Source organism: Lampetra fluviatilis, chromosome 37 (assembly GCF_964198595.1).
Source record: "Lampetra fluviatilis chromosome 37, kcLamFluv1.1, whole genome shotgun sequence".
In the NCBI taxonomy this organism is placed as follows: domain Eukaryota; kingdom Metazoa; phylum Chordata; class Hyperoartia; order Petromyzontiformes; family Petromyzontidae; genus Lampetra; species Lampetra fluviatilis.
Genome location: NC_136311.1, coordinates 1055841 through 1082788, shown reverse-complemented (window position 1 = coordinate 1082788; position 26948 = coordinate 1055841). Strand labels below are relative to the sequence as shown.

Here is a 26948-nt window from a genome sequence, read left to right as displayed (position 1 = left end):
TGAAAAAAATGTTTGCTCTTAAACTCTTTTAAATTTGACCAGGTATGGCCCACTGAGGGAAATTTAGCTCTTTTTCATAAGTGACCTGGCCACAAATGATTGCTCAACGACGTGGCTTATTGTCGTTTGGACATTTATAACAGGCAAATACTCTAAACGCATGTCGAATGTAAATGTGGGGGGAAAAGCCGGAGGACCTGGAGAAAAATCCTCGCGACCACGGGGAAAACAAATATACAGGCGTCAGGGTCGGGACTGAACCCACGACCTCCTACAGATGGCTGCTGTACCCGAAGCGCCCGCGTGCCGGACAGAAGCAGCTCGGCGGTGGGGACCTGGCGCGTGCCCAGCTTCTCCTTGAGCCGCTGCACCTCGATGCCGTTGAGCTGCCCCGCCGAGTCGCGCACCTCCACGTAGAAGAGGGAGAGCCCGCGGCTGCCCTGCACGGGCGGCATTCCAACATCCTTCAGGCAAATGCTAGCGGGGGGAACTTTGTCTTGTTGGCGGTGCCCTAGCCCACCGTTAGTAGCTCGCGCAGCTTGATGCAGAGGTTAGTGTTTCGAATCCGGCAGGCCGCCCTGGTGAACCACCAGGTCTATTGACCATAAAAAGAATACCCCGCGCTGTCTGCTTCACAGTGAACTTTAAAGATCCCCTGACATCACTCAAAACGTGACGGCCATTGTGTGCGGGCGTCACGGTTCAAATTTGCCGAATATGAAATTACACTGCGAATTACTCTGGTTTAGGCACAAAGCCTTTGCACGTGCAATGCTGCACACCTCTGTGTTGCAGGATCAATTCTGTGCTGTTGAATCCGTGTTTTTGAACCCAGCTATTGTGGTGACTGAGGTTTGTATTGAACACAAAGGGCACGGTGTGGACCGGCCCTCATTCAGTACTGGATTGGCAAGGGACCTGAAAGTCAGAAATCAAATAATTTAATAAGTTGAAGACCGCCCCATGCTGCGTTGGTCGTGGGAGTTGTTTGAACATACCAAACCACACTGGTCATTCCGTGTTGTCACAGGTGCCCAAGTTCAGTTCAGAGGTCACATGCCAGTGAATTTGGCCAGGTTCGCGATGCCGACATGCAAACTGCTGCACCATCACTCCGTCCCTCTCCGACGGGCACAGCCCCTTGCCCTTGGTCGATCCACTGCTGGACGTAGGCGTCCCCCCCACTTTGCGTCGGACCGTGTAGAGGCCACCGCGTCTCATTCCCCAAGCGGCATTGCCTGCCCCCGACTCACCGGCAGCGTCCGCCCCTCTGCGTCCGTGACCCGTGCGAGGGTGAGCGTCATGTCCGAGTCCGTGGCCGACGTGAACCACTTAAACCCATGCAGCCGGTAGCTCCCATCCGGTTGCGGCTCCGCCACAGTCTCCGTGCCCGTGGCTGCCCGCACCGCACCACGCCACGCCACACCACGCACGTACATGAAGGTTTGCGCTGCACACTACTCACACCTGGCGGAGCACTGCAGGCACACGCGACGCCGCGTAAGCACGGGGAGCCGCAATCGTGGTGGAACGAACAGAGGGGGACAATGCGGACGTCCAGAATAAGTACCTCCTCATTCGAGACACAAACATCGTCGCACATCCTGGCTTTGACACTGGGGCGACCATCAACCGTATCAGAATATCAACAGGCCCATCATGCACATATCGCGTTCATGAATGGAAAATGTTGTACAAGCCACAGGATTGCGATTGTGGCCATGCAATCAAAGCTATGGACCATATCGGTAAACACTGTAGTCTGTGCTCCTTCAACGGAGCACGATCAGCAAAACAACACCAACTCTCTCTCTCTCCTGAAGCCCTCTTGTCGTGGCAGGCAGACCTCGACATTGTCATCTAGCTCTTGAACATCTTGCTGCTGCCATGCACAGCAATGGTATACAGGTAGGCCGAGCCACAGAACACCAATGTGACATGAAACCATGCACCTCCACGTGATGCACACACCACGCCGATTTCCTAGCGCACTCCGCATAGTCAGGTTCCTGCACAGGACACCCCTTCCTTCCTCTCTCCTCCCGTCTAGACTCTGCTCCCCTCCTTGCACTCTCTCACCTCTCCCCTGTCATCTCGGTCTGCTCACCCCCTGAAGCACATGCTGCACGTACCCACGTCAGAGCCACCCTTGCGCTCCGTCATCCACTGCCCGGACGTCCAGAACTTGGTCGGGTCGAAAGTCGTGAGATGCTCCAGAGCCTCAGCGGCGCGCCCCTGGACGGCCAGCGTCTGCGTTGCCCATGAGAAACACATTCAACCACTTGATGAGCTAGGAGTAAAATTAGGGAGTGTAATGCAATGCAACACAGAGAGTTGGCTAACACACAGTTAACGCATAGCCTGGTTGATTACGTTCTCCCAAATATTGCTAGATTCCTCACAACTCACACTTAACTTTTAATTTAGCAATCTTTGGGAGAACTTAATGAACCAGGCTAGGCGTTAACTGTGTGTTAGCCGACTCTCTGTGTTGTATTGTATTATATTTCTAAGTTTACTACGTTTGTTTTCTCATTCATTCTTACCTGATGATGGTTGCTTGCGTTGCAATCGAAACTTCGTATTCTATTAATATTTAACCATATTTTCTACGTGACTTTACCAAAAGAACCAAAGAGTAATTTTAATATAAACTTTAAAAAAGGCAAGTCCCTTAAAAAAATAAAAAATCACAAGAGTTGAAAAATGTTTTCAAGAGGTTTTGTGGAGCCCAAACTCTAAGGCTCTAAGGTGTAGGGTTTGGATGTTTTTAGTTATAAGCATAAACACTCAATGGAGGAGGGAGAGGCGCGCTCTCGGATTTAAACCGAGAGACGAGAGGAACACGTGGATTGAAGGATGTACGCACGCTGGAGGGATCGCGTTGACTCTTCAGATAACACGGCTTGGGCAGGACGCGTCACGGCCACAAGGGACAATGGCCGACGGTCAAGACTGAAAACGGAGTGGCGGCCATAGGCAAGAAACGCTCCCGCGAGGGTGTCCACAGTAGAGACAGAGCGACGAAATAAGCTATTGTGCTGGCGCTGCTGGGTGGATCGTAGCAATGCAGGAATGCGAGGGATGGCGATGATCTGGGGAACCCTTCATCCATCCAGCAGTGAATAGAGCATGACAAGACGATGATGACCAGTGACGATGAGAAAGCTCTTCTGATCCGAACTCACCTCGATGACTTTGGCGGCACCGTCCGTCATGGCGAGCGGGCATGTGTAGAGGCCAGCGGACGGCGAGAAGAGGTAGAGCTTGGCCAGCTGGTGCACGCGGCTGGCATGACGAGGTGCGGGGGGGGGGGGCGTGGGACACGCAGACAAACCGCGTGAGAGCCCCGCGGGGTGTCGGTGCCAATGGCAACGCTTCTGCCTCCAGCAAAAAGTGCCAGGGTTCGATTCCCGACCTCGGCTGCCTTTATGTGTGCAGTTTGTCCTCCCACCCCCTGTTCAGCATGGGTGTTGTCCTCTGCGTTCTCCACTTTTCTCCAATAGCTAAAACAACACGCAAAGTCATTGGCACCGGCCAAACACCCCAGTGCTGAAAATTTACCTGCAAATTACTCAATTGGGACCAAAGCACCGACACAAACAGAGCAATACAGCCATTGTTGTTTATCTGCACCAGGCTCTGTTTGTCTATCACAGCCACTTTGCTACGCGTCTCATGCGTCATATTCTTAGTAGATGTGCCGCCCCCTTCTTGCCAATCCACTGCTGGATGAGCAGCTTCCACATCGTGCGGGGAGCACAGAAGTACGGTAATAATGTGAACTCTGCTGCACTGCCCTCTGCTGCCCACACTGAAGCCCTGCCGCCACATGGCACCTCGTGTGCACGGTAGTCACCCATCAAACCCTGTTCTAGCTTCCGACTCGATCCGGCATGTTCACGCATCGGGCTATGTTAGCACTGCATTTGGCTCCATTCGTTTTTGCAGAAGTCTCGCCACGCACTCTCTTACCTCTCCCCAGTCTGGCTGCTTTGTGTGCATAGCAGCAGCTACTGCAGAGGCAGATGTAGAAACTTCCCAGCGTGGGGTAGTGAGGGCCAGGGGTGGTCAGTCCCATGATTTCGAGCCCACATTAACAATAATACAAAGGAATTAAAATAATTTTCCCTGGTAAATATCAATAGATAAAACAATTCTGGTCTCAAGTCGTGTATGGGGGGCATCGAGCCTGACACCCCCCCACCACCCCACCAGCGTCGGCTGCTGGGTGGCTACCTCCAGGCGCCGTGCTTGCGCTTGTAGGCGTGCGCCACGATGCCCTCGCAGGCCGCGATGTCGTGAAGCCGGCGCCATGCGGGGCACGTGACGATGTCATCGACGCGTCGCCCCCACGCGTCGAACGTGCGCAGCGTGGGCGGCGACCGCTCGCACTCGCGCCCCAGTGCCTCCAGCTCGGACACAACGCGGCTGCCGAAAGCGTCCAGGTCGGTGCCGACATCGTGCAGGACCTGCGGCGACGACGCCGGCAGTGGAGAGACGGCGGAGAAATAACAGAGAGAGCAACGGAGACCAAGAATCACGTGGCTTAGTTTCTCACCGAGTATTTTCTGATTCATAATTGATGATCGGGTGAGGCCACGGAATTATCTAACCAAATCTGTGTCGTTAAGACCCTCCACCACCCAACACGGCCAAATACAATCACACCGTCACGTGTGCAAGCGTCTAACAGCATGACAATTGTTATTGTTCAGCTCACAGGGAATTTGATGAGCAATCCACCAGACCCGAATTTAGCAATTGGACACACGGCGTTTCATTTAAAATTCCTTAAAACATCATCAGGACAACTCTATTCCAGCTCATTGAATCTTAGGAACAACCAATCAGATTCAAACTGCACATTTTCTATGTTGCTGGTCGACTGGACTGGGTTGAGTGTGGCACATGTCTAGTAGTACACTAAACGTGGTGTACAAGGGACTGCCGAAATATTTTCATCTCAGGGCTCCCCGCGATTTGTTCGTGCCACAAAAATCAGGCGGTCACAAAAATCCAGTTCCCGCAGAAGCTCTCGGCACGGGGAGCAAAACGTCGGTACATCGTACCAAACGACACACGGTGCGACCCGAAGGCACATCAGAGAGCCAGGCAATGCTGGTCGGCGAGCGAGGTCAAACCGAGCGGGATCACGCGGACGCCTCACCGATGGGGGCAGGTTCCGCTTGAGGTAGGCGCGGAGGAGCGCGTCGTCCCTGTAAGGGTTGTGCAGCTGCGGCCGCTCTTGAAAGAACGTGCCGATGGCGGCGCGGGAGAAGGGTGGAGGAGGCGGCGATGGTGCCATCTCCGGCTGGGAGAGGTTCCGCTCAGCACTGGCTAGAGCCTCATCCGCAACAGCGGCAGGCCTAGTAGCCTCGCGGCCGTGCAGGCCCATGCACGGTACGGCGCAGGCGTGAGTCGCCGTCCCAAGGCGACGCAGGAGGGGAAAGCTCACGCTCAAGCACTGCTGCATCCCCGCCGGCGGTCGGAGGCTGTGTCGGAGAGGAGGCTGCAGAATGGGGAACGGGGTGGACAGGGTGTTCGGCATTTCAACTGGGATGTTTATAGGATTGTACACACTGCATGCGTATGAACACGTGTCGAGTTATGTCCATCCACCCATGCTTTCAGACAATGTACATCTTAACGTCAGCTTTCGCGACCATACTCTTATATAAGAGCACAACTTTATCTGTGATGAAGCTGCACTTTCCATCGTTTTCATGCAGGGGGCGCTACAAACCTACGCGCCCCCTGCATGAACGACGGAGGCGCAGAGACAGACGTTCAATTACGGTTGGAATCGATCTGCAGACGGCGGTCTTCTCGCACGGCCAGCAGCTCTATGTCGCCATATCTCGATCCCGCAATCCCAAACAAGTCCGCATCGAACCGAACCCCCAGCAAGGCTATCTACTTAGCGACGAGAGAAAATTCACACTAAATGTCCTTTTCAATTAAGTCTTCCAGATGTAAAATGACATAAGCTATTAATGAACAAATACAATCATCTAATTCAAAACATAATACAATTCAAAGATGTTTCATTATAAAACTTCAAAACGGAGCATCGGGTGCTTGCGTGAATGCGTTGTTCGTGTGCAAATTTTTCGTGACTTTCCTGACCGAAGGCCGTAAATGGTTGTGAGGGGCACCGCAGGCACCCCCCTGGTACAGCAGAGGTGTGGGGAATTCCAACAGGACCTACTTCTCTGCTTTGTTGACCTGGTCAAGGCCTATGATACCATCAGTAGGCCTGGGCTCTTGGTTTTTATTAATGCTTTCGGAGTCCCTGACTCTTCGCTCACAATCATTAAGGACCTTCATGATGGTCGGCAGGTCCGGGTAAAATTATGCGGCCAGGAGTCAGAGCAATCCCCTGTTCACCTTGGGGTGGAAGAGGGTTGTCCTCTGGCTCCCAGATTATTAAACATCCATTTCGATCACGTAGTTCGTGAAACCTTCGATGGCTGTACCAGAGGAATTTACATCTGGTACAGATACAATGGGAGGCTGATCGATGCCCGGTGCGATCAAGGGTTGGCTCCCTATTGGTCTACCATATTATGTATGCTGATGATCTGGTGATTGCTGCTCACTCAGAGGAGCTGGAGGCGCTGCTGCTGAACCTGGAGCATGTCACTAAGACGTGGGGTCTAACCATGAGCCTCACCAAAACTAAACACCTGCCTGGGTATGTTGTGCAACACACTGCACCCTCACAACTTCCAATTGGTGATGGGGCAGCAGAGGTCTCATTCCGAATCAGTCGAGCGGCATTATCTTTTCATCGGCTGCGTAATGCTGTGCGAAAGCTACCTAGTCTGTCGCTCCATACCAAGCATCAGGTCTTCTCGACCACGGTCATGCCCTTCCTTCTCTATGCTTGTGAAACGTGGACCCCCATAATGGAACATCTTCGCCGGTTAGAAACATTTAGGATGGCCTGCGTACGAGCCATCCTGGGTTTAACCAGGCTGGATTGTGTGAGGATTTCACAAGTCCTTGAAAAGATTTGGTGAGCTACTCCAGTAAGCAAGGCTGCGTTGGCTGGATCATGTAGCCCGCATGCCCAGCCACCGCATGCCTGACCAGCTTTTGTTCGGCTGGATAGACGGGGCTAAATGGGCGCAGCACAGGCTAGCATCAACGGAGGGCAGAGGCGCGACACTCACAATAACGAGCGGAGCGCTGGGTGGATTAAACACAGAAACTTGGCATAGTAGGGGGCACAGGTGGTGCATCGGCCAATCATCTTGGTCAGTCAACCTGTAGTGACATCGGGGATATCACTGTATGGTGCTGGCCCGAGAGGGCCGTGGCGCGCGATGCACTGTCATCGCGTACACTCCATAGGTGGGTGTAGTACCAGCCCAAGCGGGGCTTGGTGTGTGCTGGGATAGCGCGGGCACCACGCATAGTGTGTAGTGCGGGCTCCCACAAGGGAAAGTGGGAGAGCGTCAGCCCAGGGGCAGGGTTGCCCCGGGCCATGGCACTCTGGTTGACCCCGTAGACACGTGATCCGGAGTGTCCACAGAGAGGCCCCTAGGTGGGGGGGCTAGGCGGCGATCACGTGTCCGGGGAGAGCTCTCGAGAGGGATCGAGAGAGAGCTGGAACGCTCTAGAAAGTGGGCGGGGCCGAGGGCGGAGCAGCCCCAACCCAGGGAGATATAAGGTGGGTCCCCGAGAGGGACCGGGGTCGCTTCATTCTACAAGCTGAAGCTCTACATCCTACAAGCTGGAAGCTCTACAGGCATCAACACGTGGTCGGGGGACCCGAGTGAGGGTCAGACTCTTCGTAGCTGTAACTCCTCCATGTAGGGTAGTTAGCTGGGTAGTAACTAATCAGCACGTGTTGTTCACTTGACAAGCATTTATACTGATTGGTGGAGTCGGGTTGTGGTGGGTTAACGACATTCATATGAATGCGACCTAACCCAAAATAACTTTTATTTATCTTCTTACACCAGGTTCAACATTAAAAAACAATTATTTTAGCTAATACTTAAAAAGCAATCCCCGTATACTGTGCAGTGCCCCGCGGCTTATTACTATTATTACTACTACCCGAGGGATGGGTCACCGCGCCCTCCACAACCACCAATCGCACGCAGCGTCACACGTGCGGGTCAAAGTACAACAGCAGCTCTCTCCCATCCGCCCTCTCTCCCCACCACTCTCATTGCCTCGCCCCCTCCCTGCAAGCCCCACTCCCAGTCTCTTTTTCCACCACTAACTACCTCGCATTCTCTTCGTCTCTCCACAGCTCTCACTGCCATGACAAGGTGTAATGTGTGAGATTTGTTTCAAGAGGAGTTTCCCAAAGTCCCCCTGTACAGCTTACGCAGGGCTGTTGAGGCAAGTGTTCTAGATTTGAAGCTTTCGTGACTGCAAGGATTCATATTCTTAGGTTTTTTCGGTAAAAACACTTAGGCAAGTGTTGTTAGCGAGCGCATATTAAAGCCGTAATTACTGGGGATACCGTCTTTGTCTCCCCAGTAATGACGTGTATGCACCAGGTTATCATTTAAGGCTGAGCCGACATAGACGAGGCCCAAGGCCGGCTCAAATATTCGCTGCCACCGTTATTGGCCGTGCCGTTATTGATCGTGAACGGGATTCGAACCTGGGTTTTGGGCCTCGTCGGGCAGTGCACTAAACCACTGCGCCACCGCTCCCCATGCAACGCCGCACAACCCCCGCACGTGTCCCAGCAGCAGCCGCCGCACGTGCTCCCCTCGTCCACAACGGAGCCGCCTCTCTCATCAGACACCCGCTCATCTTCAGCTCGCCGTCGTCGTCATCAATGTTACCCTCATCCCACGACGAGTCGCTGCGAGGGAATTACAAATGCCAAGAAGGCCCTCCGTGTAGCAGACACAAGGCTTCATAGCCCTTGAGCTACACCCATTTCAAACCTTTAAAACAGTCTGCGTCAGCAGCAGACCATGCTTTCCCACCTGATGATGGACGCTTGTGTTGCGCCCGAAACGTCTTGATCTATTTTATTTTATACCTACGTGACTTTACGGAAAGAACCAAAGAGTATGGATCCCTGCAGTCACGAAAGCTTCACATCCAAGATGAGACACAAGGCTGTCGGGGCAAGTGCAGTTCATAGCCAACACCAACCCTGGCCGCCTTTGTCTCTCTTAGCGCCGATGTTTATGCTGTACGTACACTACCGGGTACTCCATTAATCTAAGGCTCAGTAGACCTAGGGGAGAAAACACCCAGGGAGAGGTAAAAGGTAAAGGTGGAGCCCCGCAACAACCGACTTAGCTTAAGCCAGTTCTGGTTGATTCGGCGTTCCACGGAGCCCCTCTGAAGTGTAATTTGGTCTACTCTTCCACGCTGGCCAAGCGTGTGGAAAGAAGTGGGAAAGGACCCACACTTTACCCCACCACAGACGCCACCTGCCCATCGACGGCGGTGAGCCAATTCGTATTGTTGCGTTTCGTTGTTGGCATCTCTCTTTGCTCAATGTCCGCCTGCGCTAACGCTCACGGCGGAACTCTCCACTATAGCAGCGCCTCCTCCACTTTAACATCTAAAACTGAACTATTTTGTCATTTTACCAGGTAGGGCCCACTCAGCTACGCAGCTATTTTTGCAGAAGCGACCTTGTCATCACAAATTATAGCTTCAACGAAGTGGCTCGTGTTGATATTAAATAACAGCAGACAAACGCGTGATGTTTATTCTAAATACGGAGGGGAAACAACTGGAAGACCCGGAGAAAAATCCAAGGGACCACGGAGAGAGAGACACGCAAACCCCAAATATACAGCAGTAGTCGTCAAGGTTGAGATCGAACTCACGACCTCCTGCATACCAGGCGAGGTAGTTAACATCTCCTAGCCACCGTGATGATGATGAGAGAGAGAGACACGCAAACTCCAAATATACAGCAGCAGGCGTCAGGGGTCGGGATCGAACCCACGACCTCCTGCAAACCAGGCGATGTAGTTAACATCTCCTAGCCACCGTGATGATGATGAGAGAGACACGCAAACTCCACATACACAGCAGCAGGCGTCAGGATCGAACCCACGACCTCCTGCATACCGAGCCCCAAGACGGCACCACGACGGCAGCGCCGTCCCCGGCACCACAGATTGAAAACTTGTTTCTTGAGAAGTGTTTGTTGTGTTTGGGTCGTTGCCCCCCCCACTGCCCCCGGCACCTCCGATAAGCACAGCTGGCTACGTACGGTGCGAAATAAGTTCAACGTACAGTACTGTACTTACACAGTCACCTCTGTCTGTAACGAGGCCATCATCATCATCATCCACCTGCTGCACATTGACAACAGCAGCAAACAGCATCCACTCACTCACTCCACACCTACCGAGACACCGGAAGGCCCCAAGCGCACCTCTTCCAGAATCAGCATTTATCCTGGAGGAATCCGATGAGCTAAGAAGCTCTTTCTCGCAGATGCCCGCGGACCCCGGTTGCGTTCTCGCAGTGCGTAAAGTTGATCCTCGTGCGCGGTCACGAACCGCGGTGTTGTTGTTACTGCTGCTGCTGCTGCGTGGGCGGCAGGCGAGGGGGGAGCTAAGAAAGTCGCCAGGCGGAGCGTCAATGCCGCGCCCGGGGATCGAATCGACCTATGTGATTGCACGTCCAGTGTGAGGACCCTCACGGTAGAGGAAGGGATGGGTGATGTGACGAGGATGCTCACCCAGTCGCGCACTCACTCACCCACTAACTTCTCCACTCACCCACCCGCTCACCCACTCACACTCACTCACCCACTGACTTCTCCACTCAACCACTCACTCACCCACCCGCTCACCTACTCGCACTCACCCACCCACTAACTTCCCCACTCACCCACTCACCCACCCGCTCACCCACGCACACTCACTCACCCACTCACACTCACTCACTCACTCACACTCACTCACCCACCCACGCACTCACCCACCCACGCACTCACCCACCCACTCACACTCACTCACTCACCCACGCACTCACCCACCCACTCACATTCACTCACCCACCCACTCACATTCACTCACCCACCCACGCGCCCACCCACCCACGCACTCACTCACCCACTAACTTCCCCACTCACTCACGCGCTCACTCACTCATCCACTCACTCAGTCACCCACCCACTCACCCGCTCGCCTGCTCGCTCACCCGCGCACTCACTCACCCGCTCGCCCACCCACACACTCGCCCACTCACGCGCCCGCGCACTCACCCGCTCACACACTCACTCACACACACACTCACACACCCACTCACACACACCCACTCACACACCTACTCACTCACATACTCACAAACCCACATACTCACACACTCATCCGCTCACTCACCCGCTCGCCTGCTCGCTCACTTGCTCCGAACGTGACCCTTCACACTGTCTCCGCAGTCGATGTTTACACCCGCGAGGCGATTACGCGACTCGATTCACGGTATCGATTACTATAATCATCATCACGTGTGACGCGTAGCGGCCTCGGTAAAGTCACGTAGATAGGTTCAAGGGGCAGTCCATAAATGACGTCACTCACCTAGGGGGGGGAGGGGGTCAGACATTTGTGACGATGTGTGACGAGGGAGGGGGTTTGAGAAATGTGACACCACATCAAAATGCGCAACTTTAAATAAACTTAAATAAATAGAATTGTTATAACAACACTAATTTTGATACATTTTCATTATTAACTATTTTATTATTTACATTTACTAAGGTCACCTTTTATTTATTCCATGAAGGAGCATTTTGCTTCTCCATGGGGGAATGGAGAAGCATAAATGTTGTAATTTTTTTAAATGATTGTTATTAAACATTTTGGTTCTAATGATTCTACCAGGGCTTTTTATTTTGTGGAATGAATATGTGATTGTTATAATTGCACTCTCCATTTTTCTTCGTTCTACTACAAAGTTTCAAGTATTTTTTTAAATAATTATAATTACTTTTAATATTTTATAATTATAAGAGAATTTCAATATAATATTCTGAACATCTGCAGTTTTAGTTAGTTGAATATTTTCAAGTTCATTTTTTGCTAAATTTCAGCTTTCCAACGCCTCCTTTTTAATAAATGTTTTCTCCTACAACATCAGAGTGTAGCGCCACATTAAATACGCACTACAATGACAATAGTTTAAAGCGATTTGAAGCATGTTTTATTTGTGGGGGGGGGGGCAGAGCTTTGTGACGTCATATTTAAGGGGGTCTGACTTTTTGTGACGCCGTATGATGAAGGGGGGGTCAAAAATCGGCCAAAATCGCGTGACGTCATTTATGGACGGCCCCCAAAGAAAAATAACAACAAAAACTACGACGTTTCGATCGTGTTGCGATCGAAACGAAATCGTATTGCGATCGAAACGTCGTAGTTTTTTTTATTTTTACTTGAACCTATCTGTGTGACTTTACCGAAAGACCCAAGAATATGATTTCCTGCAGTCACGAAAGCTTTAAGTCAAGGGCTCTGTGTACCAACATACATATAATCGGTACCTGACGTTCAACAGCGATGTTGACGAATACCTGCAAGGGTGAGTTTAAGGACACTGTGTAACACGATTTTTGTTCCTGGGTAGTAAGTGTTATTTTCTAATTGCTTATGCCTCAAAAGTGTAGTAAATGGCTATCATTACTCTTTGGTTCTTTCGCTAAAGTCACGTAGGTGAAAATAAAAATAAAATAGAAATAACTAAATTAAATCACGTTTCGGAAGCAACAAAGTTTTTTTGTTGCTGTGGCTGTCTCCTACCTGATGACGGAAGCTTGTGTTGCTTCCGAAACGTCGTGATTTAATTTAGTTATTTGTATTTGATTCTTTATTTTTATTTTCACCTACGTGACTTTACCGAAAGAACCAAAGAGTATGGATCTTTGCAGTCACAAAACTTCAAATCTAGAATGTCGATCATTCCCCACAAACTTTGCTTTGATCCACAGAGGAATCGCCGTTACTGTCGCAAAGCGACGCGCGCCAGAGGCCACTGAAGTGGAACTCCGTGCCAGAGGAGGAGAGAAAATTAAACATCGATTCCACAACAATCAACTAATAGGGGTTCCCCCATTTTTTCTGGCAACAAAACTGACACCTTTTGCAAGGAGTCATGTTTACATTAACCACAATACTCGCAGTCAAAATGCAAACAAAAACCAACACTCTGATAAGGAGGCCTCATGAACCAGAGTGGGCGTCTCGCGGTCGAATCGATTCGCTAATCGCGGCTGATGGGATGTGTCAAAACTAATAGTATTATTTGTATGTGGAAGAATACACACTGAGATTGTTTTGCCGATATGAATTTCTACATTAGAGACACTTTGTTGAGCGGTGATGTGTGGCAGCCAGGTCGCTTCTGAAAAATAAGTTAATGCCTCAGTGGGCTTTATCTGGTAAGATAAAAGATAGTTTAGTTGTATTTGTAGATATATTTTAAGTAGTTTGTTTACCTTTGCACTCCTATCGTGTGTATTGTTTACTGTTGTTACGTTCTGACCCGCCCCTACTGGACATCTGTGAAGAAGAGCTTCAAAGCTCTTCGGATTCCTCCTCCCGCAGTCTAAGTAAAGATTCCCATTCCGATCTCCTACGAGGACTCGATAGTGAATCGAAGGAGTCGCCAGGTTATTAAAGGGGGAGGCGGGATCGAAATCGCGAATCGATTACTGTTGAATCGATTTCCATTATTCACGTGCAAGTGAATCTGAACTTGGGTTGTTAAAACCGTAATTAGATTTTTTTTTTAGATTTGAAGCTTTCGTGACTGCAAGGAATCATCTTCTTAGGTTTTTTCGGTAAAGTCACGTAGAAAGTAAAATAAAATAAAAACAAAAATCACGACGTTTCGGAGGCAACACAAGTCTCCGTCATCAGGTGGGACCGTCACAGCCAGATTAGCTGTATCAAGTGAGGCAATGATTCAAGATGTAATCCCTTAAAAGCGAGTTGAGGGGGGAGGGAGAGGGAGGGGGGAGCTCATCAGACTATGGTAGCCAATGAAAGGAACGTATCGGGAGGGAGGGGGGGCGAGGCCAAAAGGGTGGGCGATGGACGTGGAAGCGCTTGTGCGCAAGCGGCCAATTACTGCACACGCCAACACAATGGAGCGATTGTGCGCAAGCGGCCAGCCACTGCACCCGCCAACACAATGGGCAGAGAGGAGGAGGGGAGGTCTATTTCACCCGCGCGCGCCAATCGGTGCACTCCAGAAGACATTTCCACTCGAATCGATTACCGATTCCTTACTTTTAACTACCAGCAGTCGATTCTGTAGACGGTTCGGCCGCGGTTTTTACAGTCCCGCATCAAATCGAAATCTAGAATCGACTTTAAATTGAAGCGCGCCGGGCAACGTGGGCGAGAATCGGAGGTGGGAGATTCGATGAGCCGATTACGAAAGGAATCGGATCGCGCGATGTCGGACAAGAAGCGCAAGGGAAAGGCTCCTCGGGGAGGCGGCGGCGGCGTCGGCGACTCCGCGGCGAGCGGCGGCGTCGTCGCTGTCGGCGCCGACCGAGACCTGAAGAAGCCGCGGGTCGAGGCCGAGCAGGTCCCTCCCTCCAGCTCGCTCCGCTCGGACACGCGCGTTGTGCTGGTAGTGGGATGCGCGATGGCGACTCGCACGGCGTGGTGTGGTGTGGTGGTGGTTAGTGGTGGTGGTTAGTGGTTGTGGTGGTGGCTAGTGGTGGTGGTGTGGTGGTGGTTGTAGTTAGTGCCGGTGGTTTTGAGGTGGTGGTAAGTGGTGGTGGTGGTTAGTGGTGGTGGTTAGTGGTGGTGGTTAGTGGTGGTGGTTAGTGGTGGTTAGTGGTGGTGGTGGTGGTTGGTGGTGGTTAGTGGTGGTGTGGTGGTTGGTGGTGGTGGAGGCCGCGCGCGTGTGTTTAGGTCCGGCGAGCATGGTGGTGGTTGAGGGTGGTTCTGGTGAGGATGATGGTTGTGGTGGTGGTGAGGATTGTGGTGGTTTCAGAGTTTGGTGATGGAGGTGGTAAGTTGTGAATGATGGTAGTGAGTATGAATGGTGTAGGCCAGGGGTCGGCAACCTGCGGCTCCGGAGCCGCATGCGGCTCTTTTGAACCTTGACCGCGGCTCCGGGGCGGATGCTAGCGAGGGGAGGAGGCGCACTGTGACACCTGCTCTGGCGTTGCCGCTGCTGACAGGTCGCCGCTCCGCTCCACACTGCCCGCCCGGTGACAGGCAATAACGTTGCCGTTGCTTTGTCACATGTTTGGAAGAAGTAAAAACCTTCCTGGGCAGCAAAGAGCTCACCTTTGCTGAGCTGGAACAGCCAGAGTGGCTGGAAAAATTACATTTTATGGTAGACATGACAGCACATCTAAACACGCTAAATACAACCCTTCAGGGGAAAGGAGGCACAGCCCTGCACATGCTGGAGGAGGTTTTGGCATTCGAGCGCAAGTTGACAGTGTTTGTCAAAGATTTACAGAGAGGTACACTGTCTCACTTTCCCTCTTTGAGAGAGTTCAAACAAAGTCATGATACGATAAATTTGGAATATTTCAAGTCTGCAATCACCACAATGCAAAGTTCGTTTGGGAAACGATTCTGTGAGTTCAGAGAGGAAAAAACGACATTATCCTTCCCTGTCACTCCCCTGGCGATCGATCCATCCCTATTGAATATGACTGCATTTGCAGGTGTAAGTCAACCTGATCTTGAGATGGAACTGGCCGATATAGCCGACAAAGATATATGGGTATCCAAGTTCAAATGCTTGACCGCTACTCTTGAGGATGTTGCCCGTCAGAAGGCCATTCTGGCTCAGAATCATAAATGGAGTGATATTGAAAACCTTCCCAAACAGGACAAACTTGTATTCGAAACATGGAATGCCATCCCCAACACTTATATAAACATGAAAAAGTATGCATTTGGAGTCCTGTCGATCTTCGGCTCCACATATGTATGTGAGCAGGTCTTCTCCAACATGAACTATATTAAAAACAAACATCGATCACGCCTCACAGATGACAGCTTGCAAGCCTGTGTGAAAATGAAGGTGACGTCTTACAGCCCTGATGTGCAGACACTGTGCACTGAGGTTCAGGAGCAAAAATCCCATTAACCAGGTAATTTAGCTATTAATTTGCAAAAATATATTTTACATTGTTAAGTGAAAAAGTCCTTTTTTTATTCAGATTGACAGCTGACTGCACGATCCTGTATATAGCAATAAGGTAAGAAACAATATATGCAGTGTTATATTTGTTTTAAATGTTGCAATGGTTTTGCGGCTCCCAGTTTATTTTTTCCTTCGGAAACGGGTCCAAGTGGCTCTTTATGTCTTAAAGGTTGCAGACCCCTGGTGTAGGCAATAGTCGTAAGTGAATGGTTGAGAATGAATGGTGGTGGTGGAGATTGTGATTGTGATAGTGATTGATCTTCATTAGATGACCCTGGCAAGGCTCCTGATGGGGCATAATGAGTGCCCCCCCCCTCCCCCGGTATGTGGGGGTGTGGTGTATGATGAAAGTTGTGGTGGCAGTCGTGGGGAGCGAGGTGGTTGAGGTGGTGATGGTTGAGGAAGTCAGGATGACGGTGCTGTGACGTTTATCTGATCCAGTCATGGGCCTTTTCTCGGTTGACTCAGCCTCAAATGAGAACCTGGTGTGGTGTGTAAACATCGCCACTGGGGAGACGAAGGTGGCCGGGCGTGGTGCTGGCCACCTACCCCTCGTGTGCCGTGCAGGCCTTCATAGGTGCTCGCTAAGAGCACTTGTCCCAATAGTCTGCTAAGGCTACACGGGGCATCTTTGTCTTTGCTGCTGGCTGTGGTGATGGTGGTGGGGTTGGTGATGTAATAATGGTGATAGTGGTGCATGTGGTGATGGAGCTAATCGTAGTGCTGGTGCCCAAGATATGTGGCTTGTCCTGCACCAGAAAATCGTCTAACACCACCCTGCTGTACCGAACTCTTAAGCGGCATTCACTGATAGAGCTTGCTTCACAGGTTAATACGAAATACAATGGGGCAAATGAATGGTTTGAATCCAATGCATTTCACTAATTGACTTTCAGATCATCGCATGAGAATACTTGAATTCGCCGTGAACGTGACGTTGCACGACGATTATAGATTCCCCCCCCCTACAACTGCTCCACAACTCTCACCTTGTGCTCAAGTGTCAACGTTCTTTTCTGACATGTGACGAGCGTGACATCTCGGTAGGGTTACCAACCATAGTGGAACAGAAACGTTGCGCTCGGTTTAATAGTGTTTTTATCTAATGTATCAGTTCTCCCTTCTATACGTCTCAATGGTTCACGTGTTATTTAATCTCCTAGTTAAATAAAAGATACATTAACATTTGTGTGGCTTGGAAGTTATAAAAAAATAATGGTGGTAATTAGACTGAAATTCCCTGTGCAATAGCCTTTAAAATAACTTTGATTTTCTTTCCTTTCTAATATATTGCACTCCTATCGTGTTTTTGATATTGTTGTAACTTTCCTACCCGCCCTTACTGGCCATCTGCGAAAAATATATTTATAGCTCATGGGATTCCTCTAGTATAAAAATAAACATTTTAATTCTAAAATATGTTTCGGTCTGTGCGGTGCGCAGGAGGTGACGCGTGTGTACAGCGATGAGGCGGACGTGGAGACGCGGGAACCCGAGGCCGACGAGCTCCTCTACGCGGACACGTGCCGCGAGCTGCAGCGGCTCATGGGCGAGGTGGACGAGCTCAAGTCTCAGGGCATGCGGCATAATGTACGTACAGGCCAGCGGTGGTGCCGGTGGTGGTGGGGGTGGTGGTGTTGGCAGTGGGGGGCGGTGGTGGTGGTGCCGGTGGTAGTCGCGGTAGTAATGGGCGTGCAGATATATCAGAGGAATCGTCATTATCAGCCAGGGTCAATCCACTGCTGAATTTATTCCATCCCGTGCCATTGCCATCTCTTATGTAATGTGTATATAGCTGGTAATGGAGTTTCAAGTTTATTTTATTTTGACTGGGCAAGACCTCGAAAGACCAGGATATCGTCTTGATTTGCAAAAGTGACCGAGGTCACCCGTATGACAAAATAAAGTGGTACAGCTATTAAGCTATCAGTCTTGTGAGAAGTGAAAATATTGCACAAACATAAAATCAATGATAAATCATAATCTCCTTTTTGGTTATTTACTTATGGATGATGAAGATTTTTTATCACGGGTACTTCCTTCACTCAGCAGTGGATGGCTAATGATGATCTTGACACTGCTGATGATGGTGATGCTGGTGCTGCTCATGGTGGCGATAACGAATTTCTCCCTCTGCAGGCCCCCGAGATAGAGGAGCGTAAAACGCAGGTTTGCATCCACTTCATGACGCTGAAGAAGCTGAACCGACTGGCGCACATTCGGTGCAAGAAAGGCCGGGATGCTACTTACGAGGTTGGTTATTACTGCATTTGGGCGGCGGGGGGGAGCAGGTGTGACACTTGTGCTTCACAACAACAAGAGTTTGCATGCCTTTCTGTGCGCAGTTGATTTGTTTTCCCACTTTTTCTGCGGTGTGTGTGGGGAGCGGTAGTGTAGTGGATAGTGTGCTGCGCTACAAATCCGACGACCCAAGAGTTCCATTCCCACTCGCAGCCAAAACCAGTGATGATTATCTGATCCGGTCCTGGGCCTCCCCTAGGTTGACTCGGCCTCAGAGTAGCTGGTGGAGTGTGTAAACATCAGCACTCAGGAGACAGAGGCAGCTGGTTGAGGTGCTAGCCATCCACCCCCTCGTGTTCCGTCCCAGCCTTCATAGGTGATCGCTAACAGCAATTGCCCCAACAGTCTGTTATCTCCCTGTTCTGCATGGGTTTCCCCCGGGTTCTCCGTTTTCCTCCTTTAGCCAAAAAAACACATACAACGTAACTAATATTGGCCAAACATCCCAATGACATTTAACTAAGTATCTCCTAATTGCTCAATTGGGATCACACAGCAACAACATTGCCCCCTACTACAAAAACTTAGCAGTATCCTCCCGATAAAGATTATTGAGACTCGGTGAGATTTTCCTGCATAATAATACAAATTATTTCTGCTTTGCATGTGTAGTAACGCTCACGACTCGTTCACACCGGAGTTGGAGGCACACTTGTTTATTTAACACCAACGTTGTGACATACACATTTGAGGGGGTATCGGCCCCCTCACCCGTCTATCTGAGGACACACCTCTCTAGCTAACCCTAGCCTGCCTCTGAGTCCTCCACTAATGGGCTAGGGGAGGCTATCTTGGCCCGACACTGGTCAGTCGGGCCCGGTACCCAGAGTCCAGACCAGCACTGGCTCTGGCTCTGGTACCACGCCACTGGCTCGAGCCTGCGCGGTCCTGATAAGGACGGCGTACCAGGGGGAGTCCAGGGCTCTATCTCAGACGTCTTCCGCCTCCTCTTCTTTAGCTAAACATCACTCCCGAGCCCTTCGATACATTCCCCTTTTATACCCAACCCCTCCCTGAGGGGTGGGGCCCCGGGGGATCATAACGACCGAATCGACCCCCCAGGGTGTCTGGCGCGGACGTCGCAGAGGGCACCTGCTTGTGCACACATGTAGCCCCGCCTACTGTGTTTGTTTACCATAGGCTGCCATGCATAACGGGCTCTCTCTCTAACACCCCTACATCACTCCCCCCCGCATAGCATGCAGCCGTCCCGGCTGCCAACATACAAAAATTTGACAATAAAGGTGCCTTCACCCCCTGACCGCGCGTGTGCCTCACTATTTTTGAACAATAACAGGAACCAGAACAAGAACGCAACAACAAGATGAGAAACAACCCGACGCACCCCCCCCCCCGAATAAATACGAATTCCGTAAAAAAAAACAGCCTATATACAATCAGCAGGGAACCCACCACGCACACACAACACACGGTGAACCCAACATACGTACATCCGAGGAGCGGGGAACACACCACCCACACAACACCCAATAAACACAACAGCTATGTACACATTTTCCGGCCTCACAACAGTTTGCGCATTTTAGCGCGCGTCCTTGCAGCGGGCCCCTCGCACGGGGTAACCCCGCGTGGCGGACCATCAGGTGGCGACTGTCCGTCTTGGGGTGAGCATTCATCCGACTCCGCGTGACCCTCGGTATCCGCAGGAGGGGTGATCGGGCGTGAGCCCGTCACTCCCGATGCTCCTGAAGGTGGCACAGCCGGCAAGGCATTAGGTGAGAGCGACGGAGACGGACCCAGCGAGTCGGCCGACCCCCCACACGTTTGGCCACGCGCGTGTGAAGTGGGATTGTGTACCGCTGCGAAGGGTTTCAACCTAGAGGGGTGCACGAACCATCTCCGCTTCCCCCACTTTATGCGCACGCACTGCGGACGTAACACCTCCACCACTTCCACAGGGCCCCGCCACGGCCGCACCAGTTTAGAGGAGGTTGCCAGTGGCACCTGGGGGCAGTGCAACCATGCCTTGTCCCCCGGCTTCCACTGCAGTATGTGCGCTCGACTCAATCTGAGGCGCTCATTCGCCTTCTGACGGAGGTCAGAGTTTTGCATTGCAGCATCCCGTGCCTCGGTCAATTTGTCAAGATTAAATTTAACATGGTCAGCCAGATTAGTTTTTCCCTGCGGCACGGGGATCCGCAACTGGGCACGAACAGGCGGGTCTGGTTCTCGGCCGTACATGAGGTAAAAGGGAGAAAACCCCGTAGCTGCATGGGGTGCCATCCGGTACGCCGCCAAGACCCCCTGAATTTGTAGGTCCCAATCCGTTTGCGAGTCCGAAACTTGTTGTGATAACATGGACGAGATGGTGCGATGCAAACGTTCGACCATCCCGTCAGTTTGTGGGTGATATGGGGAGGTCCGAATTTTCTTTGTGCCCAGGAGATCGCAGACTTGTCTGAGTAGTTTACCGGAAAAATTTCTGCCCTGGTCGGTCAGCAACCTCTCCGGAGCACCTTTGTCCAGGACATAACCCTGAACAAAGGCCTCCACGATGGCTGCTGCCGACTGGTTGGCCAGAGGCCAGGCCATAGGCCAGCGTGTAAAATACTCGACACCAGTCAACAAATATCTATTCCCCCTGGGGGTGGCGGGGAATGGTCCCAAAATGTCCAGAGCGACCAGCTCGTTTATCCTGGACACTTTGATCGATTGCAAAGGCGGGTTAGACTCCCGTGCCGGCGGTTTGCGTTGTGCACATTGAGGGCATGATCCCAACAAATCCCCAACATCCCTCGTCATGCCAGGCCAATAAAAATCAAGTTGCAACAAGGCGAGAGTCTTTTGGGTCCCCAGGTGTAGGAGGCGCTCATGAGCGGCCCATACCACCCTACCCCGCAACCCAGTAGGGACCACCAGCCGATGTCGGCGTGACTTCCCGTCCCAATGCATCAGCAGACCTTGGCACATTTCCCATGCGTCGGAACCACCTCTTTTTCCCCCCGCCGCACCGCCAACGCGACGTCGCCACCCGAGGAGGGAGACATCCTCCATCTGGAGGCGCCCCCATTCAATGACGGGCAACCCCAACAGGGAATCTTTGCCCTGTTGTTCGATCGAATTAGGAACCACTGCATCGTCGTCGTTGGCGGCCGCCAAGACAGGTAGCGATGTGTCCCCTGGAGGCCTGCAACGTCCAGACCCCAGGAGGCATGCACACTCGGAGGCGGTTGGCAAGCGTGACAGAGCGTCCGCGTTGGTGTGGCGAACGCCCTTACGGTATGTGGTTTGGAAATCGTAATCCTGGAGGACCTCCAACCATCGGGACAATTGTCCCGATGGCTGTTGAACCCTCAGGGCGTACTGCAGTGCCGCATGATCTGTGCGGACGGTGAAACGCCGACCGTACAGATATGGGCGATACTGTTGGATGAAATGGACAATTGCCAACAGTTCCCTACGGGTGACACAATATCGTTGCTCCGCTGGAGACAACACCCGACTGCCGTACGCAACCACATGTTCCACGCCGTCAACCACCTGGGAGAGCACGCCCCCAATACCCGTGTTGCTCGCATCGGTGTCGAGCAAGAACGGTTTTGAAAAATCAGGGTAAATCAGGGGAGGAGCGTTTACCAAAGCATCCCGAAGGGAGCAAAAAGCAGCCTCCTCCTCCTGACCCCAGCAAAACCGAACCCCTTTAGATGTTAAAGCATGTAGGGGTTTGGCGATAGTCGCAAAATTAGCGACGAAGCGTCTATAATACGACGCAAACCCAATAAAACTCCTAACCTCTCCCACTGAGGTGGGAGTCGGCCAGGAGCTTACACACTGCGTTTTGGCGGGATCGGTAGAAATACCTGAGCGCCCCACGATGTGCCCCAAATAACGCACCGACTCGCGTAACAAATGGCATTTTGGGGCTTAAATTTCAAATTAGCAGCCCGCATCTTTAGGAAAACCGCCCGCAACCTCTGGAGATGTTCCTCAAAAGTTTTGCCAAAGACAATGACGTCATCCAAATAAATCAGGCACGACTCCCATTGCAATCCAGCCAAAACCAATTCCATCAACCGCTGGAAAGTTGCCGGCGCTGAGTGTAAGCCCATCGGCAACCGGTTGAATTGAAACAGGCCGTGCGGAGTACGGAAAGCAGTTTTAGGCTTTGAATCATCGTCCAGAGGAAGCTGCCAGAATCCCGAAAGTAAGTCCAATGTGGAGAAGAATCGCGCTCCCGCCAAGGCGTCAAGCGATTCGTCCATCCGTGGGAGCGGGTATGCGTCGGCAACCGTAATTTTATTAAGGCGCCGAAAGTCAACGCAAAACCGCAACGAACCGTCCTGCTTCTTAACCAGGACGATCGGCGCTCCCCAAGGGCTGTTGGAGGGAGAAATTATGTCGGCGGCTAGCATGTCATCAACAGCCGATTTGACATGGTCCTTTTCGGCGGGACTCAACCGAAAAGGATTTAGGTGTATTGGCGCGCTGTCACCCGTATCAATATGGTGACGCAGCAGATGAGTGCAGCCCAAATCGTATTTATCCCGACTGAAAACGTCGGAAAATTCCCTCAGTAGTGTCTTAAGACGTTGGCGCTCTAAATTTGACAGGTCCGTCGATCCCGCGCAAAGCGCCTCGAGCCACCCTTCATCGCTGTCTGAATGTGGTCGCGGTGCAGGGGCAGCGCCGACATGACTCGCGACGGGTTCCTCACAGGGCACCGGCGTTGCGTGAGCAAGCACGGTCCCCTGTGGGACCACCACCGTCTGCGAGCCCACATTGAGGACCGCGATGAAGGGTTCTCCATCCCCTCTCACTATGGTCTGGGCCGGGAGTAAATTAGGTCCACTGACCCCGGCCCTAGACGGTCCCAGCAAAACCCCTTGAGCCCCAATGCCCTTAGCGAAGGGCCGCCGAAGTCTCAAAGGAATTAACATTTGCGCCCCCGGAGGAACGCGCACCGTTCTATCTACGAACGCCGGCACCGTCGCGAACGCCGTCCGGCTCGTAGCGGGGGATGGCAAAAACGCCATGCGTCGGCCCGATGGGAGCTCAATGCATCCCTGGTCGATTAATATCCTAATCGGCATTTTGGCCAGGAAATCCGTCCCCAGCAGGCACGGAACCGCCAGCGAGGAGGAAACAAAAATCGGCCCAGATAATTTAATATCCCCGACACAAATTTGGGCTCGAATTTGTCCGATGATGCCAAGTGAACCCCCGTTAGCAGCAAAGAATGGCACGTTAACAGGCATCAAAGGACGGCTTTGGGCAGGGAGAATGTTATAAATCAACTCCGAAATAATGGTCGCCGATGCTCCTGTATCGACCAGGATGCGCACCTCGACCCCATCGATGTGACCCACAACGGCCGACGACCCTGACGACGCGGCTACAACCCGATGGGCCAACACGGACCACTGGCTGGGTTCAATCTGAGTACCCAGAGCGGTGCGTGTTGGTGCCATGGTACGCGATATTGGCCCCCCCTTCGCTGCGGTGTTTAAGTGTGCGACGGGCGTGTGCGTGGGCCAAACGTGAGGGGTGCCGCGACTCGCCGGATTATGATGGTGGAGCTTGTGACGAGGGCCGGCGTCCCGTTGAGGTGTCGTCCTGCGCTGCCCAGGAGAGCGGCACCCCGAGGCGACGTGGCCCCGGATGCCGCAGTTGTAACAGCGTGGAAGCGCTGGTGACGACGATGGATGTTGTAGACGGCTTGAACCGGCCCGGTCCTCCCGTACTCCCGCTCCATGCTGCCGTTGATGGTCGATGGCGCAAACCTCTTCCGCCGGGAGGGTGGCTGCAGCGACGGCACGCCCGCTCGCCGCCTTGCTGGCCTTCCGTCGTTGAGAGGACAGGTTTGCGTGGAGAAGACGGGCCGCTTGGAGGGAGCACATCTCTGCATCGTCCTGTGCGACAATGACGATGTCTAAGTCGTCCGCCAGCAAAAGTATCTTCTCTGTCACCATGGCGTCGACACCCTCGTCATCCATTCGTGGAAAGGCCTCCTTCGCCAGTGCCAGGAGGCTTGTGCGGTACGCCAGGGGCGACTCCTTCGTCCCCCGCTGGCGATCGTAAAAGAGTTGGCGACAGTCCGATGGTGGACCATATACCGCCGACAGCACCTGCATCGCCTTCCGCAGCGTGGAGCGCCTCTCCTTCGAAGCCGATGTTAGAGTGGCGAGGGCGTCGCTGTCGAGAAGTGCTGGCAGCGCGCGGAGAGCCTCGGCGTCTGTCCACTGTGCCATCTCCTGGTGAGCGAGGAAGCGCCGCTGGAAGCCGCCCCAGTCGCCATCCTCGCCCACAAATTCCTTGAGTGGAGGTAGCCGCTGATGTAAGGCAGCGGCTGCAGAGGAAGAACGCACTCCCTCGTCCGCCTCACTCAACTCAGCGTCGGCACGAACCAGCGATGGCATCGCCGGTCGCACCCGTGGTGACGTTCCGCCCGTTGGTGGTGACGCGGCAGGTACTGTACTCCCGCCGTTGGACGCGATGCTTAGAGCGGCCAAGCCCTCAACAGCAGCTGCAGCGATGGCGGGAGTTTCAAAATGTTGCTCCGTGGAAATGGCGGGAAGGCGCTGTGATCGTCGGCTGCCGTTGCCCCGTGGCGGTCCCGCAGCCCCCAGCTGCGTGATGGTGTCGAGCATGGCGGCTGCGGCGTACAGCAGCTCGGTCAGCTTCGCGTGCGCCTCCCTCAGCCCCTCCATCGACGGCTCCCCTTCCTCCAGCTGCTGTGGCGTGGATGCGCCCAGCCCCGGCTGGTCGATGGCATCTTCAGCCGTCTCGGGCCCTCCGACTGCAGTGGTGTCTTCTGCCTCTGGTACCCCGACTCGAGTCGTCCGGCGTGTATCCATGTTCGTACTTTGTTTCACTTCTGACGCCAGATGTAGTAACGCTCACGACTCGTTCACACCGGAGTTGGAGGCACACTTGTTTATTTAACACCAACGTTGTGACATACACATTTGAGGGGGTATCGGCCCCCTCACCCGTCTATCTGAGGACACACCTCTCTAGCTAACCCTAGCCTGCCTCTGAGTCCTCCACTAATGGGCTAGGGGAGGCTATCTTGGCCCGACACTGGTCAGTCGGGCCCGGTACCCAGAGTCCAGACCAGCACTGGCTCTGGCTCTGGTACCACGCCACTGGCTCGAGCCTGCGCGGTCCTGATAAGGACGGCGTACCAGGGGGAGTCCAGGGCTCTATCTCAGACGTCTTCCGCCTCCTCTTCTTTAGCTAAACATCACTCCCGAGCCCTTCGATACATTCCCCTTTTATACCCAACCCCTCCCTGAGGGGTGGGGCCCCGGGGGATCATAACGACCGAATCGACCCCCCAGGGTGTCTGGCGCGGACGTCGCAGAGGGCACCTGCTTGTGCACACATGTAGCCCCGCCTACTGTGTTTGTTTACCATAGGCTGCCATGCATAACGGGCTCTCTCTCTAACACCCCTACACATGAATAGAAACATTTGTCCTGGAAAAAAACTCTTCACTCTGCAAAGTTGATTGGGAGCTATATCAATGTCATTCGCTAATATACATTACAAGCCTTTAATGCTCATATTGCGCTTTTCATTGATAACAAAGAAACATTCATATATCCTTAATGTAATGTCAGATGTGCGTATTTCCCATTTGCTCTGATCATCTGGCTAATTAATTATATTTATCCTTACGACCAAATCTCTCCGAACGAATGCGCGCCCATCTCTTTGCATCTCGAGAGCTGAGCAGAGTTGAGCCTCGCTGGTCCTCGGATCGAGGGATCCTGGCAACACAGCATGCGCTCTCTGCTTGGGCTGCAGGGTGGCCAGAAAATTACTTCTTTCATTCATTGATTCTTGACGTCATCTGTGAGGAGCCCTGTGGCATCCACTCACATTTGTGGGTTTTCTCCCGGGCAATCCATTTTCCCCTCAATGTCAGTCACTCGTTAAGGGAAGTTAGCCAAACATACCGATGCAGAACCCTCCTGCAAAAGAGTGCCGAGACACTCGGTGGTGAAGCTTTCCTGGATAAATGACATTTGTAATACAGCAGGAACTGGATATAGACACACCCCTTGGAAGCACGGCCAGCTGTGTTTATATCAGAAGTAGTGTGCTTGTATCAGATGATGTCCTTTGTCTTTGCCCCATCAGTGCAATGTAAGCATGTGTTGCTTATACCAGACCTGTGCTTCAACAAGGGCCAACAAGGGCCATCTGTGCTCTGAACAAGGGACGTTGCCAGAAACGTCATGTGTTTATATATTTTTCCTATTAAGGCTACAGTGTTGTTGACAAATGTGTTGAGTTTTTGTTGTTTGTGTTCGAGCACCACTGCCAAGACAGTATTGCCAAATTGCCTAATATACAGTCAAACATGTTATAAATTGATTTGCATTTTAATGAGGGAAAAAAGTATTTGATCCCCTGCTGATTTTGTATGTTTGCCCACTGACAAAGAAATGATCAGTCTATATCTTCTTGGTTCTTTCGGTAAAGTCACGTAGAAGGGAAGTAATAAAATAATAAAAATAAAACAATAAAATAAAATAATTCTCACGACG

General features: G+C 52.2%; 3 protein-coding genes across 16 annotated transcripts in view; 1 reads left to right on the top strand and 2 right to left on the bottom strand.

The window, feature by feature from the left end:
• The window catches only part of LOC144945197 (acyl-CoA dehydrogenase family member 11-like), a 94357-nt gene that overhangs the window by 18085 nt on the left and 49324 nt on the right, over nucleotides 1-26948 (bottom strand). Inside the window, exons 1-8 of one of the 8 annotated variants that reach the window (XM_078873499.1) lie at nucleotides 11337-11484; nucleotides 10355-10536; nucleotides 5171-5512; nucleotides 4240-4472; nucleotides 3189-3288; nucleotides 2133-2250; nucleotides 1254-1396; nucleotides 291-440 (exon numbers count right to left, since the gene is read on the bottom strand). In XM_078873499.1, the coding sequence (XP_078729625.1) occupies nucleotides 291-440; nucleotides 1254-1396; nucleotides 2133-2250; nucleotides 3189-3288; nucleotides 4240-4472; nucleotides 5171-5512; nucleotides 10355-10399 (1131 nt within the window). In that variant the 5' untranslated portion in view covers nucleotides 10400-10536; nucleotides 11337-11484. The other 7 variants (XM_078873501.1, XM_078873502.1, XM_078873500.1 and 4 more) reach the window with 7 other exon arrangements.
• Nucleotides 14367-26948, top strand: part of THOC5 (THO complex subunit 5) — a 43403-nt gene continuing 30821 nt past the window's right edge. For 4 of the 7 annotated variants that reach the window (XM_078873498.1, XM_078873493.1, XM_078873495.1 and 1 more), the window contains exons 1-3: nucleotides 14369-14589; nucleotides 17575-17721; nucleotides 18271-18384. In XM_078873498.1, coding sequence (XP_078729624.1) covers nucleotides 14377-14589; nucleotides 17575-17721; nucleotides 18271-18384 — 474 coding nt within the window. In that variant the 5' untranslated portion in view covers nucleotides 14369-14376. Of the gene's footprint in view, nucleotides 14590-17574; nucleotides 17722-18270; nucleotides 18385-26948 lie in introns of all 7 variants that reach the window. The other 3 variants (XM_078873492.1, XM_078873494.1, XM_078873497.1) reach the window with 3 other exon arrangements.
• Nucleotides 19060-25847, bottom strand: LOC144945191 (uncharacterized). The gene is made up of 2 exons (XM_078873483.1): nucleotides 23952-25847; nucleotides 19060-20138 (listed from the first exon to the last, which is right to left on the bottom strand). The coding sequence occupies exons 1-2, from the start codon at nucleotides 25245-25247 to the stop codon at nucleotides 20124-20126; spliced, it is 1311 nt and encodes a 436-aa protein (XP_078729609.1). The 5' UTR covers nucleotides 25248-25847; the 3' UTR covers nucleotides 19060-20123.